The sequence below is a fragment of the Sphaeramia orbicularis genome, chromosome 5 (genome assembly GCF_902148855.1).
Source record: "Sphaeramia orbicularis chromosome 5, fSphaOr1.1, whole genome shotgun sequence".
NCBI classification, from domain to species: Eukaryota; Metazoa; Chordata; class Actinopteri; order Kurtiformes; family Apogonidae; genus Sphaeramia; species Sphaeramia orbicularis.
Genome location: NC_043961.1, coordinates 3051036 through 3067274, shown reverse-complemented (window position 1 = coordinate 3067274; position 16239 = coordinate 3051036). Strand labels below are relative to the sequence as shown.

General features: G+C 34.4%; 1 protein-coding gene across 1 annotated transcript in view; it reads left to right on the top strand.

Moving 5' to 3' along the window:
• Positions 1 to 7319: 7319 nt before the first annotated feature.
• Positions 7320 to 16239, top strand: part of LOC115419667 (ethanolamine kinase 1-like) — a 29961-nt gene continuing 21041 nt past the window's right edge. The window contains exon 1 of the mRNA XM_030134586.1: positions 7320 to 7710. Coding sequence (XP_029990446.1) covers positions 7564 to 7710 — 147 coding nt within the window. The 5' untranslated portion in view covers positions 7320 to 7563. The remainder of the gene's footprint in view (positions 7711 to 16239) is intronic.

Here is a 16239-nt window from a genome sequence, read left to right as displayed (position 1 = left end):
TCCATACCTTTTCAGAAACTTTTGCCCATATGAGTAATCAGGAAAGCAAACGTCAAAGAGTGTGTGATTTGCTGAATGCACTCGTCACACCAAAGGAGATTTCAAAAATAGTTGGAGTGTCCATAAAGACTGTTTATAACGTAAAGAAGAGAATGACTATGAGCAAAACTATTACCAGAAAGTCTGGAAGATACTATTAAAGAAGAATGGGAGAAGTTGTCACCCCAATATTTGAGGAACACTTGCGCAAGTTTCAGGAAGCGTGTGAAGGCAGTTATTGAGAAAGAAGGAGGACACATAGAAGAAAAACATTTTCTATTATGGACATTTTCTTGTGGCAAATAAATTCTCATGACTTTCAATAAACTAACTGGTCATACACTGTCTTTCGATCCCTGCCTCAAAATATTGTACATTTTGCTTCCCCACCCTGTAAATAAACAAAACACTTAAACATACGACATATAATACATATTCGAAAAGGAGTGAGAAGAAGTACAACTTATAAACTCCACCCCTTCTCCTTATATAATTAATAACAATAATAACCTTCCTAGTCTAATCATATCTATACACTATGCCATAATATGACTGATACTTACTAGTAACGTCTTACTAATTTTGGTTTGTTTGGTTTGTTTGTTAACACTCAAGCAGCAAAACTATTAATTAATTCATTCATTCATTCACTCGTTTATTCATTTATTTGTTTTGAGCAGAAGGAAAAAATCAAACATCTTTGGTGTACAAGGAACTAATGACAGAGCAAATCCATTAATAAACAAAGGTGATTAAGACAAAATAGCAGTTGCCATGCCCTTTATGAGCCCATTATTCATTCACACCACAGTCAGACACTAGTGGTGAGCTACATTTGACAGAAACGTGACCGCCAATTTATGCAAAAAGCCTCCACGACCATGACCGAGCAGTGCAAGTGACACTGGAGGCAAGATGGATGAAGTGTTTGGTTTGGCTTTCATTCAAAGTGTTTTTGATTCTTGCATCATGTGTGTTTTTTCAAGCACTTGGATCTAAATGCAAATACAGAGGCAAACTGGGTGGAACAAGCTACTACATTTGAATGAGGCTGGATGCAGTTCTCGTCTCCTATGAACGGTCAGAATGAGTTTCTAGATTTTGCAAATACAGAGTTTAGGGGAGGCCTGAAAGATCAAGTTGCAACTGATTTAACACAAAAAGACCCAAACATCTGACCAAAACCATCTACTGATGCAAATGTTTAATACCTGTTGATCCACTAATCCCATCAATACATGTAAATAATTGGTGTAAATTGCAGTTTGTCATATAATTGACTGGATTAACTCAACAGACAAACATTTAGTCACACTTTCATCTCTGGTTGCAGCCTGTAAGTCAAATATATTTTTTTTTTTTTACCAAATATTTACTACGAGGCCCTTGATTTGCATTTGGAAATAATTTGCATCAGCTTTTGGGCAGCTAAGGTCATTTAAAAGGCAATACACGTACTTATAGGCAAGGCAAGGCAAGGCCAATGCATTTGTATAGCACAATTCCTACACAGGGCAATTCACAGTGCTTTACAAAAATGGAAAAGAGACAGGTTAAAAACACACAATTAAAATTAAAACATAATCAGTAAAACATAAATAATAATCAGTTAAAAGAAAGTAAAAACACACAATTACAATTTAAAAATAATCAATAAAACAAAAATAATAACCAGTTAAAATAAAGTAAAAACGCAAAATTATGATTAAAACATAATAAATAAAACATAAATAATAATCAGTTAAAATAGAGTAAAAACACACAATCACAATTTAAAAATAATCAATAAAACATAACTAATAATCAGTTAAAATAAAGTAAAAACACACAATTACAATTTAAAAATAATCAATAAAACATAAATAATAATCAGTTAAAATAAAGTAAAAACACACAATTACAATTTAAAAATAATCAATAAAACATAAATAATAATCAAATAAAATAAAGTAAAAACACACAATTACAATTTAAAAATAATCAATAAAACATAAATAATAATCAGTTAAAATAAAGTAAAAACGCAAAATTATGATTAAAACATAATCAATAAAACATAAATAATAATCAATTAAAATAAAGTAAAAGCTCAGAGAGCAGATAGAACCCTTTCAGTTGTTCTATGCACAGTTGAACAGAACTTTTTTCAGCCTGGACTGAAACATAGTCGCAGTAGAGGTCTGTCTCACGTCATCAGGAAGACTGTTCCAGAGTTTAGCTTCATAGAACTGAAACGCAGCTTCACCTGTTTAGTCCTGACTCTGGGACCAGCAAAAGACCAGTCCATGAGGTTCTCAGACCAGTCCATGAGGTTCTCAGACCAGTCCATGAGGTTCTCAGACCAGTCCATGAGGTTCTCAGACCAATCCATGAGGTTCTCAGACCAGTCCATGAGGTTCTCAGGTCCCAGATGGTTCATATGGGACCAACATGTCCCAGATGTACTTTGGTGCTAGACCATGGACAGACTCATAAACGAGCAGAGCTGTTTTAAAGTCTGTTCTCTGAGCCACAGGAGCCAGTGCACAGATCTGAGCACAGGACTGAAGTGGTCGTACTTCCTGGTTCTAGTCTGGACTGGAGCAGCGGCGTTCTGGATGGACCTCTGCTGTCTGACAGCTGGTTTAGAGAGGCCGTTACAGTAAGGCAAGGCAAGGCAGGTTTATTTATATTCCTTTATATAAGACAATTCAAAGTGCTTTACATAAAACATTAAAAGCATTACAACAGGGAAGCAATAAAAAGTATAGGTATGAGGAAAAACAAACAAAAACAAAAAAAGAGATACACAGATAAAATAGATAAAAAACTTTAAGCTTAAAAGAAACAGTGCAGATCTGAACTTCTGAATAAAAACTCTATTCAAATGCAGCTGAGAACAGGTGGGTCTTTAACCTGGATTTAACCCTTTCATGCATGAATTATGAGAACATTAGTCAATATATTTTTCTTCAGTGATTTTATTCCTCTTTAGGCTTGAAAAAAAAAATGCAATTGATTATTTATTTATTTATTTTTTTTTTTTTTATGAACCTTTTTTTCATGGAGTTACAAAAATACCCACTCAGCTGGACACCATACATTTAATTTTTGAAGCAAAAAAAAAAAAAGTATTTAAAACCATCATCAGAAAGTCATATACTGTGTGAAAATTAGGAAATAAAAACATTTTTTAAGCTGCTATTACTCACATTTTAACATACCCTAATAGTAGTTATTATTCACTTCATGGAGATATGAAAAAAAAAAAAAAAAAAACTTTTTTTTTTTTTTTTTTAGAAACTGTTAATTAGTCTAATAACAGTTAGCAACTGATTTACAATAAAACATGTTACTGCAGATCAGATTTTTCAAGAACAGTAAAGTTACAGTAATGGTATGAATTGAAGTGTTTGGGATGATGCATATGCTTCTGCTGTGTTGGCTGATGTGAAATTAAAAAACCCATTAATATACAAGAGAACAGCTGGAGAAGAACTGTCCACTGGAGTGACCAGTATGCATGAAAGGGTTAAATAAACTGAGTGTTTCAGCCGATCTGAGGCTTTCTGGGAGTTTGTTCCAGACAGTAGTCTAACCTGCTAGAGATAAATGCTTGGATAAACCTCTCTAAGTCTGGTTTAGACAGTAAACAGTGTATTCTCCTGCTGTCAACTGTACAGGAAACTTACAACAACACATTTAGTTGTCATCCCACCACAAAAAAAGACCAACTTTATGTCATTATGTCATTTTCATGGTGTCCCAGTGGCTCATGTAGAACACTTAGGCCAAAACCTTCTCACAGCAGATCCATTCCTGAGGCCATTTCCTGTCATTCTCCTGCTCTCTCTTCTCCCTCATTCGCTGTAACACTTTTTTGGGTCTATCCATCCAATAAAGACAAAAATGCCCCCAAAATATATCTAGAAATCAAAGACACTGTGTCATTAAAATGAAACCCTTGCTGCCTAAAGACTCAAGCCTTTCTGATGCAGGCTTCTGTCACCTGTAGACGAACAGTTTGTCAACAAGAGTAAATATTTATGGGTGGATAAATCAAACTGGGAGATGAATGTAAGTCAGTAAACATAGCCTAGAAAATATCTGTCTATAACAGGCTCCTCTGCAGAAATGGTGAGTCACTGAACATATTTTTATATATTATTTGGTGTGGGTGGTTGCTGTCATTCCAATATTGCGACACAATCTAAATGCTTGATTTAATAGTATAGTTGATTTGGGAATATTTAGGAATATACCAAATGGGCTGGTACTGTGCAATTGTTTTGTGTTGTTTACTGTAATTGTCTGGTGTGAAGAAAATATGTGTCTAAAAACAAAAAGGGCAGTTTTTGTGATTTTTTTTTTTTTTTTTTTGGGGGGGGGGGGGGGTGAAGAGATTATTATATCTTTAACTTAGCACATCATACTGCAGACAATGAACTGCCTTGAATCTATTTGTTTGACTGTCACAAAAATGTACAAATTTAAATTTATATATATGCGCAACCACCTTACGATTTAAATGAGATTTTTCCTCCAAAAGCTATCGACTGCAGAAGGATGGATATATTTTTTATTACACTTAAAAAATTCAATTTATTTCAAAACGGACATTATCATAGTCACACATCATCCAGGTTTTTTAATTAACCAGTGTTTCGCACAGAGTAAGATACTATATGTTTTCGGTTTGTACCATATTAAACAAAAAGAAAAACCCTTGCTTGATTATCAATAATTTTTTGACTCACAAACAAACACAAATTTTTTTGACTCAAATATGCAAAAATGAGATAGTATGTGCAAAAGATGCTTACATCCGCCTCTAATTTCTGAATTTAACATCAGTGATCCATGTTGTCCATCTTTACTTGTATTTTATTGTATTAATTTATGTCTTTGTGTTTGCATTTATCTATATGGTGACCTTGAGTGTCAAGAAAGGGGCCCATGTATAATAATAATAATAATAATAATAATAATATCAGAATCAGCTTTATTGGCCAAGTATGTGAACACATACAAGGAATTTGGCTTCTGTTTTTACATTACTCACGCCATACAGTTCTGACATGAACCCAGAACAACATGTGAACCTACACATAATATAGACAAACATTTGACTAGAGACAAAGCCAACAATGGGGTGAGATTTACTGTGGATTTATAGTGTAATATGTTCGGAGTGCAAACTGGAGTTTTTATACAGTGAGTGGATGTGTGGATCCAGTTTATTAAAAATATATGTTTATGTATATAATATTTACAGTGGGTTTTACAATGTAATATGTACAGAAAGTGCAAATTGAAGTTTTTATACAGTGAGTGGATATGTACAGGAATACAATCTGTAAAAATATATGTTTATGTATATATTATTGTAGTGCGAATAGTCAGTTTATTATTATTATTATTATTATTATTATTATTATTATTATTATTATTATTATTATTATTATTATTATTATTATTATCATCATCATCATTATCATCATCATTATCATCATCATCATCATCATTATTATTATTATTATTATTATTATTACTATTATTATTATTATTATTATTATTATTATTATTATTATTATTATTATTTCATTTCATTTATTTTCATTTATTTATTTGTATCAGATATGCAAATAGTTACAGTCCATAGAGTATAATGAGCATTAAAAAAATAATAAAAAGGGTTATAAATGAAACAAACGACACGCATGCACACACCCTATCTTCAATAACAGGTATACAGATGCTGATGCCAGTATTTAACAAATGTAGAATCAGTATAAAAGTCAAAGTTAACAATTGTAAAAATCACAACATTTCTAGAATGACTTAAACGCAGTATAAAATTCAAAATTGCTTTCCGTAACATCTCATAATAAGAGCGACCATTATTAAAACAGAACATAGCACTAGCACTACAGCTACGATAACAACCATGTGTAAAATGGAATGCATTGTTAAAAGCAACTCTGACTGAGTGAGCAGTATGATGTTTAAAATCAACCCATAAGTAACAGACATAAATATTTGAGCAAAAAGATATGAACAATTTATTCATAACAGTAGTGGAACAAAAATAAAACCTGCAAGAGATAAAATTATTCCTGCCATAAAGACTCCTATCCTTAGTTTGAATCTCATTATCATCATTTTAAGATTATCAGATACAATATGTCCAAAGTACTTGCAGGTTTGGACATATTCTAATGGAAGGTTATTCAACTCAAGTTTAGTTTTTACATTGTAACTATTTGTGTCAAACATCATCATTATTATTATTATTATTATTATTATTATTATTATTATTATTATTATTATTACTATTATCCCCCCGGCATCCGGGTGCGCCTTTTAGGCACACTTTGCACTTAGTTTTAAAAAACTTTATATTATTTTTCACAATTGAAATAAGGTTAGAATTCAAAAGTTGTTCATTTTTGCATGATCTTTAAAATTCTGGCCACCAACTAAAATGTGCACATTGTAAACAAATGAAAATTACAAGACTAGTATCTATCTGCCAAGTGTGCCTAAAATGCACTATTTCTTCCATTTGATCTGTATGATTAGGGCTGACCTTGATTTACAAAAATAAAATCAAATTAGTGCAGAAAAATAAATCAATATATAATATTTGATAGTTTGATTTATAGGTGTGCGTTTTATGCACACTTGGTGACAGATATTTTTGAACATTTGACCTAGCGCCAAAACTAATAATGCAAATTAACCAATGTTGGAGTTAATCATTGACATATGCCAGGATGAAAATCAAATAATATGTGATCCACTTTTTATGTAGTATACTGAATTTTTTTTTTTTTTTTTTTTGGCATTAAAAAAAATGGTTTGTTTACATTACAAACACGGCATTTAAAGGGTTAAAATATTGTGACAGTTATTGAGTATTTGGTATTTTTATTTACGGCTCAAGTTGATGAAATAGAAAAAAGTGTAAAAGAATTAAAAAACAAACTGTATGAAAATTTTTTTGACATTATTCCACAAGTGTGCCAAAAAGGCACACTTGGTGCTTACTAAGGGCCTTGCTGGACAGGATACCAGATGGTTATTATTATTACTATTATTATTATTATTATTATTATTATTATTATTATTATTATTATTATTATTATTATTATTATTATTTCAGGTTGTGTCATTCGGTTAACTTCGGATCTAGTCGGGGAAAATCGGGGAAAGGGGCGCGGCTCGTTTGTGGTGCGTCTCAACCGGCGGCACAATCGGATGATCCCGAGGGGGCGGAGCCAAGTAGGAGGAAATGGTACCGTTGGCTGGAGCTCCAAGAAAACCGGCGACGAGCATCCATAGCCGGCACTCTGATGCGTCCATCCTCACTGCTCTCATCACTGGAACCGCTTTAACCTCATCTTAAACTCACGCCTTCTATTAATTCACTAAAAACACACTCACGTTAGCCTCTTTTAGAACCAGGCGACTCTTGTATGTTGCAATTTCTCGAAATATCCGTGAAGGGCTCGGAGATTAACCTTAGAGATAAACTGCTGCATTATGGAGACGCAGATACATGTGCCCGTGGGGTCACCGGTTATTAGAAAAATCCCCATTTTCGTGGACGAACACAACGTGACGGAGGGGGCTATGAAGCTTATCAAAGAACTGCGACCGGCGTGGGACACAAGCCATGTCAAGACGAAGGTAACGTTAGCCGCTAAGCTAGCCGTATGCTAGGCTAGGCTAGGCTAAGATTGACAGCTCTGCAGCATCACCGGTCACTTCAGTCAAACATGGGGAGAACCGGGAAAACATTAACTTTGGACCTGGAATACAACAAAAAATCAATTATATTCGACATTTTAATATAGTATATCAGCTTGACGTTCTAAGCGGAGTTTTAATGTCGATGTGTGTAGCTTAAGTGACATGCTAGCAAGACGCTCACAGCCTAACTCTACTTTAGCTAGCAAAGTAGCGTCACCTATTTAATGTTTCCTTCCTTTTAGCTTTATAGCATGTTCAAAAGTTAAACGTGTTACTATAGTGACATCCAATATAGTATGGAAGCTAAGCCACGCTGTCATCTTGGTGTCAGTGGCCAGCTGGTGCTGACGTGATGGGCTGTTTGGTAGAGAAACACCCCTGTGAACACAAGTCACCATGTAAACACTGTACTTGAGCAGGTTGAACTCAGACTGTTCTTCATTAATATCTAGCCCCAGGTCTCTGTACGTCCTCATGTCCCTTTGCTCTCCTGTGTGGTGTGTATACTTAAATGAGATTGTTTTGTTTGCTTAATATACACAGGCTGATGAATGAGAGTGTGTGCACTTCAGTTCTCACAAGGGAACCAGGTTTTTTTTTTAATTGCACCATACTCATTAACGGTTTCGAGGAAAGCTGTTTGGAATATCTTTCCTCAGTCCTAAATGTATGCATGAGCAGCCTGCTATTATACACTCCACTTTCTGGTTTGTCAACAACCAAAAAGTATCAACAGATTAATGACTTTTCAACCACTAAACCTATCCATACATTAAAGTAATTCAAATAAAATGCAGTTTCAGCTTTTCAGTGGTATCAGATATGATATTTAGGGACACAATAATGAGCATATATAATGAACAGTTATTATAAACTTTTGAATTTACTCTGAGCTTTTATGAACATCTACATGATCAGTAAGTTAATTATAGGAAAATGCCTGTTTTTTTACTGACAAAGAAGTTATTATAGTAAATGGTGACACACCACTTTGACTTCTACATTTATTGTTTTTTTTTTTTTTTTTTTTTTTTTAACTCCTTCCTCACATAATCAGTTTGAGGTCTTTAAGGATTAAATAAGGTTTTATCCCCTAAGAACTATTATCAGTTGAAAGACGTTTATTTATTTTCATTATGCTCAAAAGATCAGTTTAGTTTCAATCTGTAACTAGTTATCATACTGTTTGAGCAATTTGAACCTACTTGCTTGATTCTCATGACAGATGAAATGAAACCTAGCTAGTGGATTAAATAACTTTTTTTCCTATCCTCATAATCCAGCCATGTGTCAAACTGACAGCAGTACAATTTGGTACCAGTGTTTCTCTCAGAGTAAGATACAACCTGTTTTTTGTTAGTACAATAGTAAGGAAAAACACACTTGTACTGAATGTATACACAGGCATAGTAACAGACAGCAGTAGTGTCCCTGTTACTGAAGTTATTTTTCACTCTGAGAGAATATGGACATTTCTTTTGAGTGTTCATTAGAATCCTAGAGGACTTAAAGTCAGCACGGACCAGATTCTGTCATTGTAATAAGTACAGCCGAACACAGAGTACCTGTCTGCTTAATTAATTTGTCCAGTAACATTTTATATTTGTCAAAAGACTATTATTAATGTTAGTGGATTTGTTTTCCAGCTGTCAACCAGCTGCTTTTTACTGTAAACTAACCATCAGGTACTGACTACAGGTACTTAGTTTAACTACAGTAATGTTACCATTAACTTCACTTCTCTCACTGAGTTGGGTTTTCTTCATTACAGAAGTGGCTCTCTTGGTATCAGAAGCTGCTAGTTTAGGGTCCAGCTCAGTTATGCGTTTTGCACAAAAGAAGGCATGTATATGTATGCATATGTATTTTGTAAAATATTTGTTTGGTTAGTTTAATTTTCATGAGATTTTTATTGTATGGATAATTATTAAGTTTGTGATTTAAACAGATTTAGAACATGGTGTACAACATCACTGGACCTGTGTTACTGCACCAGCACTGTTTTCATCCATAATAATAAAGTCTTGTGATTAAAGTCATAACAGTTGGGATATAAGCAGTTGTGCTCCCAAATCCAAACTAAAAAGTGAATCATGAGCTAATGAAACAACTTGAACCGCATGATCAAAAATAAAACATTACAATTAACATACATGTTGTACAGGTCACAAATAAACATGTAACATGATGTCAGGCTGGACACTGACAGGCTACACAAATAAATTCAGGAAACAATGTGTGTAATAATCACTCCCGATGAGTATGACAATTGATTTATCCTGATGTCATATCCATTCATTTCCACCAATTTGAAACTAACAGAAGGAGCCTTCACTACAACACAAAATACTTGTTCAACCACACAGATAGGACTTGTTTTCCAACCTCTTGTATGATTGTATGCCTTTTTCACACTCAAGTTTGGAGATTGAGTTTGTCAGGGAAAGGAAAATGCATAATTTATTCCTCGCATAAGGATCAGGTGACTCATGTCATGGCCAGGTCAACGCGTTTGGGTCGGCTCTGATAGCAGACACCATAGCACCATTTACTGCTCTTACTGTTTAACCGTGTAGTTTGGATACAGCGATTGTAACCGTGTGTTTACATCCTGCTGTTAATCTCCCTGGATCCCACCCACTAACACACACCCACTCCCACACCTGCAGCTGAGAACGTGACAGTGTTTACATCACTCTGTGCAGCAGGGCTTTTCTCAATGACCACCACCCAAACAGGCTTTGTCCCTCAGATGGTCTTTTGTCAAAAAAACAGTGTTTGGGGCTGTACAGTAAGTAGTGTATTTATGAACCTAAAACAGAATGTCTGCAGGTTCTGAAAAAGACTGGAATTCAATATACACGACAAACAAAAAGTTAAGGATATTTCTTTTTTTTTTGTCTTTTTTTGTCTCATTTGTGCCATTTGTAAATAAAATTATGTCTGGTCAATAAAAAATGTGTTTCAATTCACACAAACACACAACAAATTAAAAAAGCGCCGTGCAAGAATCCAACTGAAAAAAAAAAATAGCTCAAAAATTAAAAATATCCTTAACTTTTTGCTTGTAGTGTATATAGAACTCCGCAAATGTCTTAGACCACCTTCAGATTTCTTGGTTTTCCAGGGTTGAAATGAGCATACATATTTATTTCTCATTCTCATTTAGTCAGATTCAACAAACAACAACATACAGGAAATACAGTTGCAGAAAAAAATTATTAGACCACCCGATGTTTTCTTCAATTTCTTGTTCTTTTTTATGCCTGGTCCAACTAAAGGTGCATTTGTTTGGACAAATATAATGATAACAACAAAAAAAAGCTCACAAGAGTTTAATTTAAGAGCTCATATCTATCCATTTTCCATGTTTTCTTGATAACCAAAATCACTTCAGTTCTTCCATCAATATCTATGGCATTGTACTGACACAAAAACAGTGCTTTTATTCATTCCATGTTTTCTTTTCTGTCTGTTTTAGTCACATGATACACACAGGAGTGAGGACTTGATTGCATAACCATTGTTTTTGATGACTTTTGATAGTTCTAATAATTTTTTCCATGACTGTATATGCATAGCCTTAAAAGACATGCAAAAAAATTAACTAAAATTGTTCCCATGGTTACAGTGACTATTTAGTGTGACCCTTGATCCCATAACATGACGAAGCACAAGCAATTAGAAATGTCTGACATGTGTTGAATGAAACCTGGTATAAAACATCAGAAAATGAATGCAATAAATCTCATATTGTCTATGTCACACTAAATACAACCACTTTTAAAAGCTAAATTTTTTTCCCAGACTGATCTCTAGAAATGGCGTTGTATGTCACGCCAGTTCTGATGGTATTTGGCGTGCTATATGTACGCATTTTTGACCTTTTACGTGTTATTCACACGTCTATTTACATCACGATCTTCAGTTCACATAACCTTAACCCCTAACTCTCAGTGCATGGTATTTGATGCATTAATTCAGCTTGGACAGGGGTCTAACAACAGTGTGAACATACACATGGAAAGCTTATAATGCATACAGATAACATGCTAATTAAAAGTGATGTATCTGAGTGATATATTTATGCTAGTCATGATAGCATGTTGATTTTTTTTCATAGTTTTGGACAAGTTCTGGCAATTTTGGCTTGGATTGATCTTAAACTGTCAGTCAAATTTTTATTTTTATTTTTTTTATTGTACAGATCTTTAATTGTTTCCTTAGTCCTCATGAGGGTCATGGAGGCGTTGGAGCCTATCCCAGCTCCAATCAGGCAAAGCCGTTGTAGGACCCTGAACGTGTCACCAGTCCATCACAGTGTACAGATAATGTCATTAAAATGTAAATAAAAGTGCTGATATGACTGATATAGCTGACATAAATTAATAGCTAAAGTGCAGCATAATTACGTTATTGGTCTTAACTGTGGGTTTTTGCAGCTGCTGAAGACATACTAATTAAGAGTTGCTGTAAGTCTGTCTCTGATGTGTACTTAGTCTAATTTACACAGATGTGTAAGTTATGTTACAGTGTTAAAAACATTTCTTATTTATCATAAAAGTCTTAAAGGTGGGGTAAACAGGTCCAGTAGGGTCAAGGAAATTAATGGAAACACTGCAGCTGTCACAGTGAAATGTAGGCTCATGTTACTTCATTCAGTTCAATTAAATTTTATTCGCAGACCTCTATATCACAACAAGGTTGCCTCACAGGACTTTACAGGATTAGTTGGATATGAAAATAAACAGCAGATGAAGGAAATTGATTAATGTATTGTTGTATGAAATGTTAACTTCGTGTAGACAGAATTAATATTAGCTATAATAATGTGCATTGTCAGATAACAAGAAGAAAAAGCCATCGTACACAGATCTAGAAACCAGAGAAAACTAGAGGAAAAGTTGTTTGACTTTAGTTGTAACTCATCTATATTTTATCAGAGGTGGAAAAAAACTGTGATTCAAACAATGGGTCGAGATTCTCACCTCAAAATATCTTAATTTGAGACTGAGCTCATGAATTTGTATTGTATGTCACACCAGTTCTTATGGCATTTGGCGTGCTATACATACGCATTTTCATCCTTTTGCGTGTTATTCAACGCCATTTGATTGCATTTTAATTTACGCCAAGATGTCCGGTTTACATAACCCTAACCCTCAGTGTGTGGTATTTGACGTGGCATGAACTAGGGATGTAACGATTACCGGTATAACGATAAACCGTGGTAAAATTCCCGACGGTTAATATTACCGTTTAAATTCTAATTATCATGATAACCGTGTTTGATTACTACACTTTGAACGACAAAGAGAGAGAGAGAGAGACACCCCCGGTCCCAAGCACACAAAGAGAGAGAGAGAGACTATCTATCTATTTATCTATATATGAAAAAGAAACTAAACAACTCAAACTTGATATGGAAACTGGTCAAACAATGGCCATAAGGTGTCATCTTTAATGCACATTTGTATGTTTGATGTTTACATGTTAGTATTTGAATGTTTTCTGCAACAGAAAGTACATTGTCCCTATTATATTATTTTTTTTAATTTATTTATTCCAAAATACACCGTGGTTAAATTATTGTAGTGTGTGTATAAGTACTTTTTGAACATTTTGAGCACATTTCAATAATACTGTAAAAATAATAATTATAATAATAATAATAATAATAATAATAATAACAATAATAATAATAATGATAACCGTGATAATTTTAATTACAATAACCGTGATATGAAATTTTCCTATCTTTACATCCCTAGCGTGAACATACCCGCTGAAAGCTTACAACGTTCAGATAACACACCAGCTAATGGCAATTAAAAGTAACGTGTATATTTATGTGATTTCATGATATCACGTTGCTTCATTTAGTCCAGCACAGAGGGACCAGAGACTCTGTTGTAGTAGAATACGTCTGTGCGAGCTAATACTAAATGCCTCGTTTCAATACTCCACAGCCTCAAATCATCTACATGTCCATTTTGTGTTGTTCTCTTCCAGCTGAGTATGTTGGTATTTAAATTCTATACATAGATGTAGTTAGTCAGTACCATAAGATATGTAATGACAACATGTGGTCACAATAAAAGATAGCAACCAAATAAACAGTATTTTCAATCTGATAGCACTTACACCTATCTATATCTGAGATGTATTGATTTATTTCAATGGTTGTGTATGTTTCTGCTGACTTTAAATGCAGAGCAGACTGGATAAAGGTCATGCTGATATATTACAGATATGCTCCTGTCCTGCTGTTCATAAGATGACTGGATAAAGACAGTGAGCTGCTATCACATTCAGAATAAATTGTCCCACATTGTTGCAGATGTTGTATCAGAAACGACCCTTTACTAAGCAAACATACGCGACAAAGGTCATGTTTTTAATAGTGTTGATATAGGCTTATTAATCAGCCTTTAAAAATCCACTACTGGTTAATTTATGATTATAAATCTTTAAGTCATCTGAAGTTGGATCCTGGTATTTCATTTTAAATTATACTTGTATATTTAGCTTTTGGCAAAATGTAGATTTACGCAACTCTGTCCAAATGACACCTATATTCAATACTGTCGCAGGTTTAGTTAAGTTCCGCTGACCACAGTCTCTGTATTTAGATCCAATCTGGATATATGTGAAGTATGAACAGTAGTAAAAACAAAGGTTTCTGGGAAAAAACAGCTTCTAGAAACCAAAGTGGAACTATTTAGTGTGATCTCACTTTGCAGTTAACATGTCTTTAACCCTTTAGTTCAGACAGTATGAGATTTATTGTATTAATTTTCTGTTGTTTTATACCAGGTTTGATTCAACACGTCAGATGTTTCTAAGGCTACGTTCAGACAGCAGGTCTTAAAGCACAATTTGGATTTTTTGGTGAGATCCGATTTTACACATTAAATGTGACTTCTATCAGTTTTGAGTGTGAACTGAATGCGACCCTGAAGTGACCTGCAATGCACAAAAGAGGTCCTGACATAATACGTGACCACGCAGACACGTACTGCGTTTACGGAAGTAACACTCCTGGGACGCAGAATTGTGACGTTTGTTGCATTTCAGTGACATAAAGGTTGGATAAATGCGACCTGGCTATTGAGACTGAAGTTGCATTGCAAAATATCAGATATGTATTGGATTTAGGACCACATATGAAAGTGGCCTGTGTTGGATTGAAAAAAATCGAATGTGTGCTGTTCAAACTGTCTTTAATAGATCAGATACAGGTCACATATGGGCAAAAAAAAATCAGATTTAGACCACATTTGCCTGCAGCCTGAACGCAGCCTTAGTGTTTGTGCTGCTCCTTGTTATGGGGTCAAGGGTCACAGTAATAAGTGATTTTAACCTTCAGAACAAATTTAGTTAAATATTTTTACAGCTGTGTACATATTTCCTATCTTTTCTTGTTGTATATGAAGAAAGAGAATGAGAAATAATATCATGGTTTCTGCAGGTCATTAAAAATCATTAAATATATTTTGTGAAAATTAAGGCTTTAAATTACATTAAAAAGCATTAAATTTGATGTCCAGAGGAATTAAAAAATTAAATACACTTGATGGAAAAAAGCATTGTTATTCTTCATTTATTTTGATTATATAAACCTTCAACAATTCTATCGGAAGTATAGTGTGATGATTGACAGGCGGAACCCTTTAATTGGCTATTGTTTATGGCCAATGCACAAAGTCACAAGATCGGATGCTTGGAATGCAACGTGCTGTGAGCGTGCTCATGCTGTGGTGAAAGAGCGGGGGGGAATATTTGCAAATGTCGGAAAAATGGGAAAATGCAAGTTTCAGCATAAGTGATTGGAGGGGGAACTATTCAGAACCTGGTTAAAGCCTGTCAATGGCAAACCGTCATAAAACTGTATATAAAACTGTATCTGCAGATGGACATGCACATTGAATTTGTTTAAAGTTGCATTAAAAAAGGCATTAAATTAGATTTGCTGATACCAGTAGAAACCCTGAATATGTACGATCATTTCAACCATGCAAAAAAAACCCAACAAATCTGAAGGTGCAATAAAACTGTGTGTATATATAAATAATTTTTTTAAATTCAAATTGTTCTTGAAAAGTCCTTCAAAACCAGTCTAAAGTTTGTGCTGTCTAAAAAAAACACCGTGAGATAGTGAGCAACGAGAGAATAGAGTAGAGTAAGCGTCATGTGGTCGTGTTGTGGTAACCGTTCTTCAGCAGCAGCGCCGTTGTTTTGATGGCAGCAGGAAGCGCTGAATGTGGCGAGGAGCGCTCCGGGCAGCGCTGTTGACAGAAACACCTGATTAAGCCAAGCCACCTGCACAGGAAGACTTTTACTGTAAGCACACACCGTCTACTTCCAAACATCCCACTTCTCACACAGAGTTCCTGAAAACAGCAGTGTGCGGCAACAGCAACAGGCCCACAGCTCCTCTTACAACTTTCTCATGCTCTTAACAGA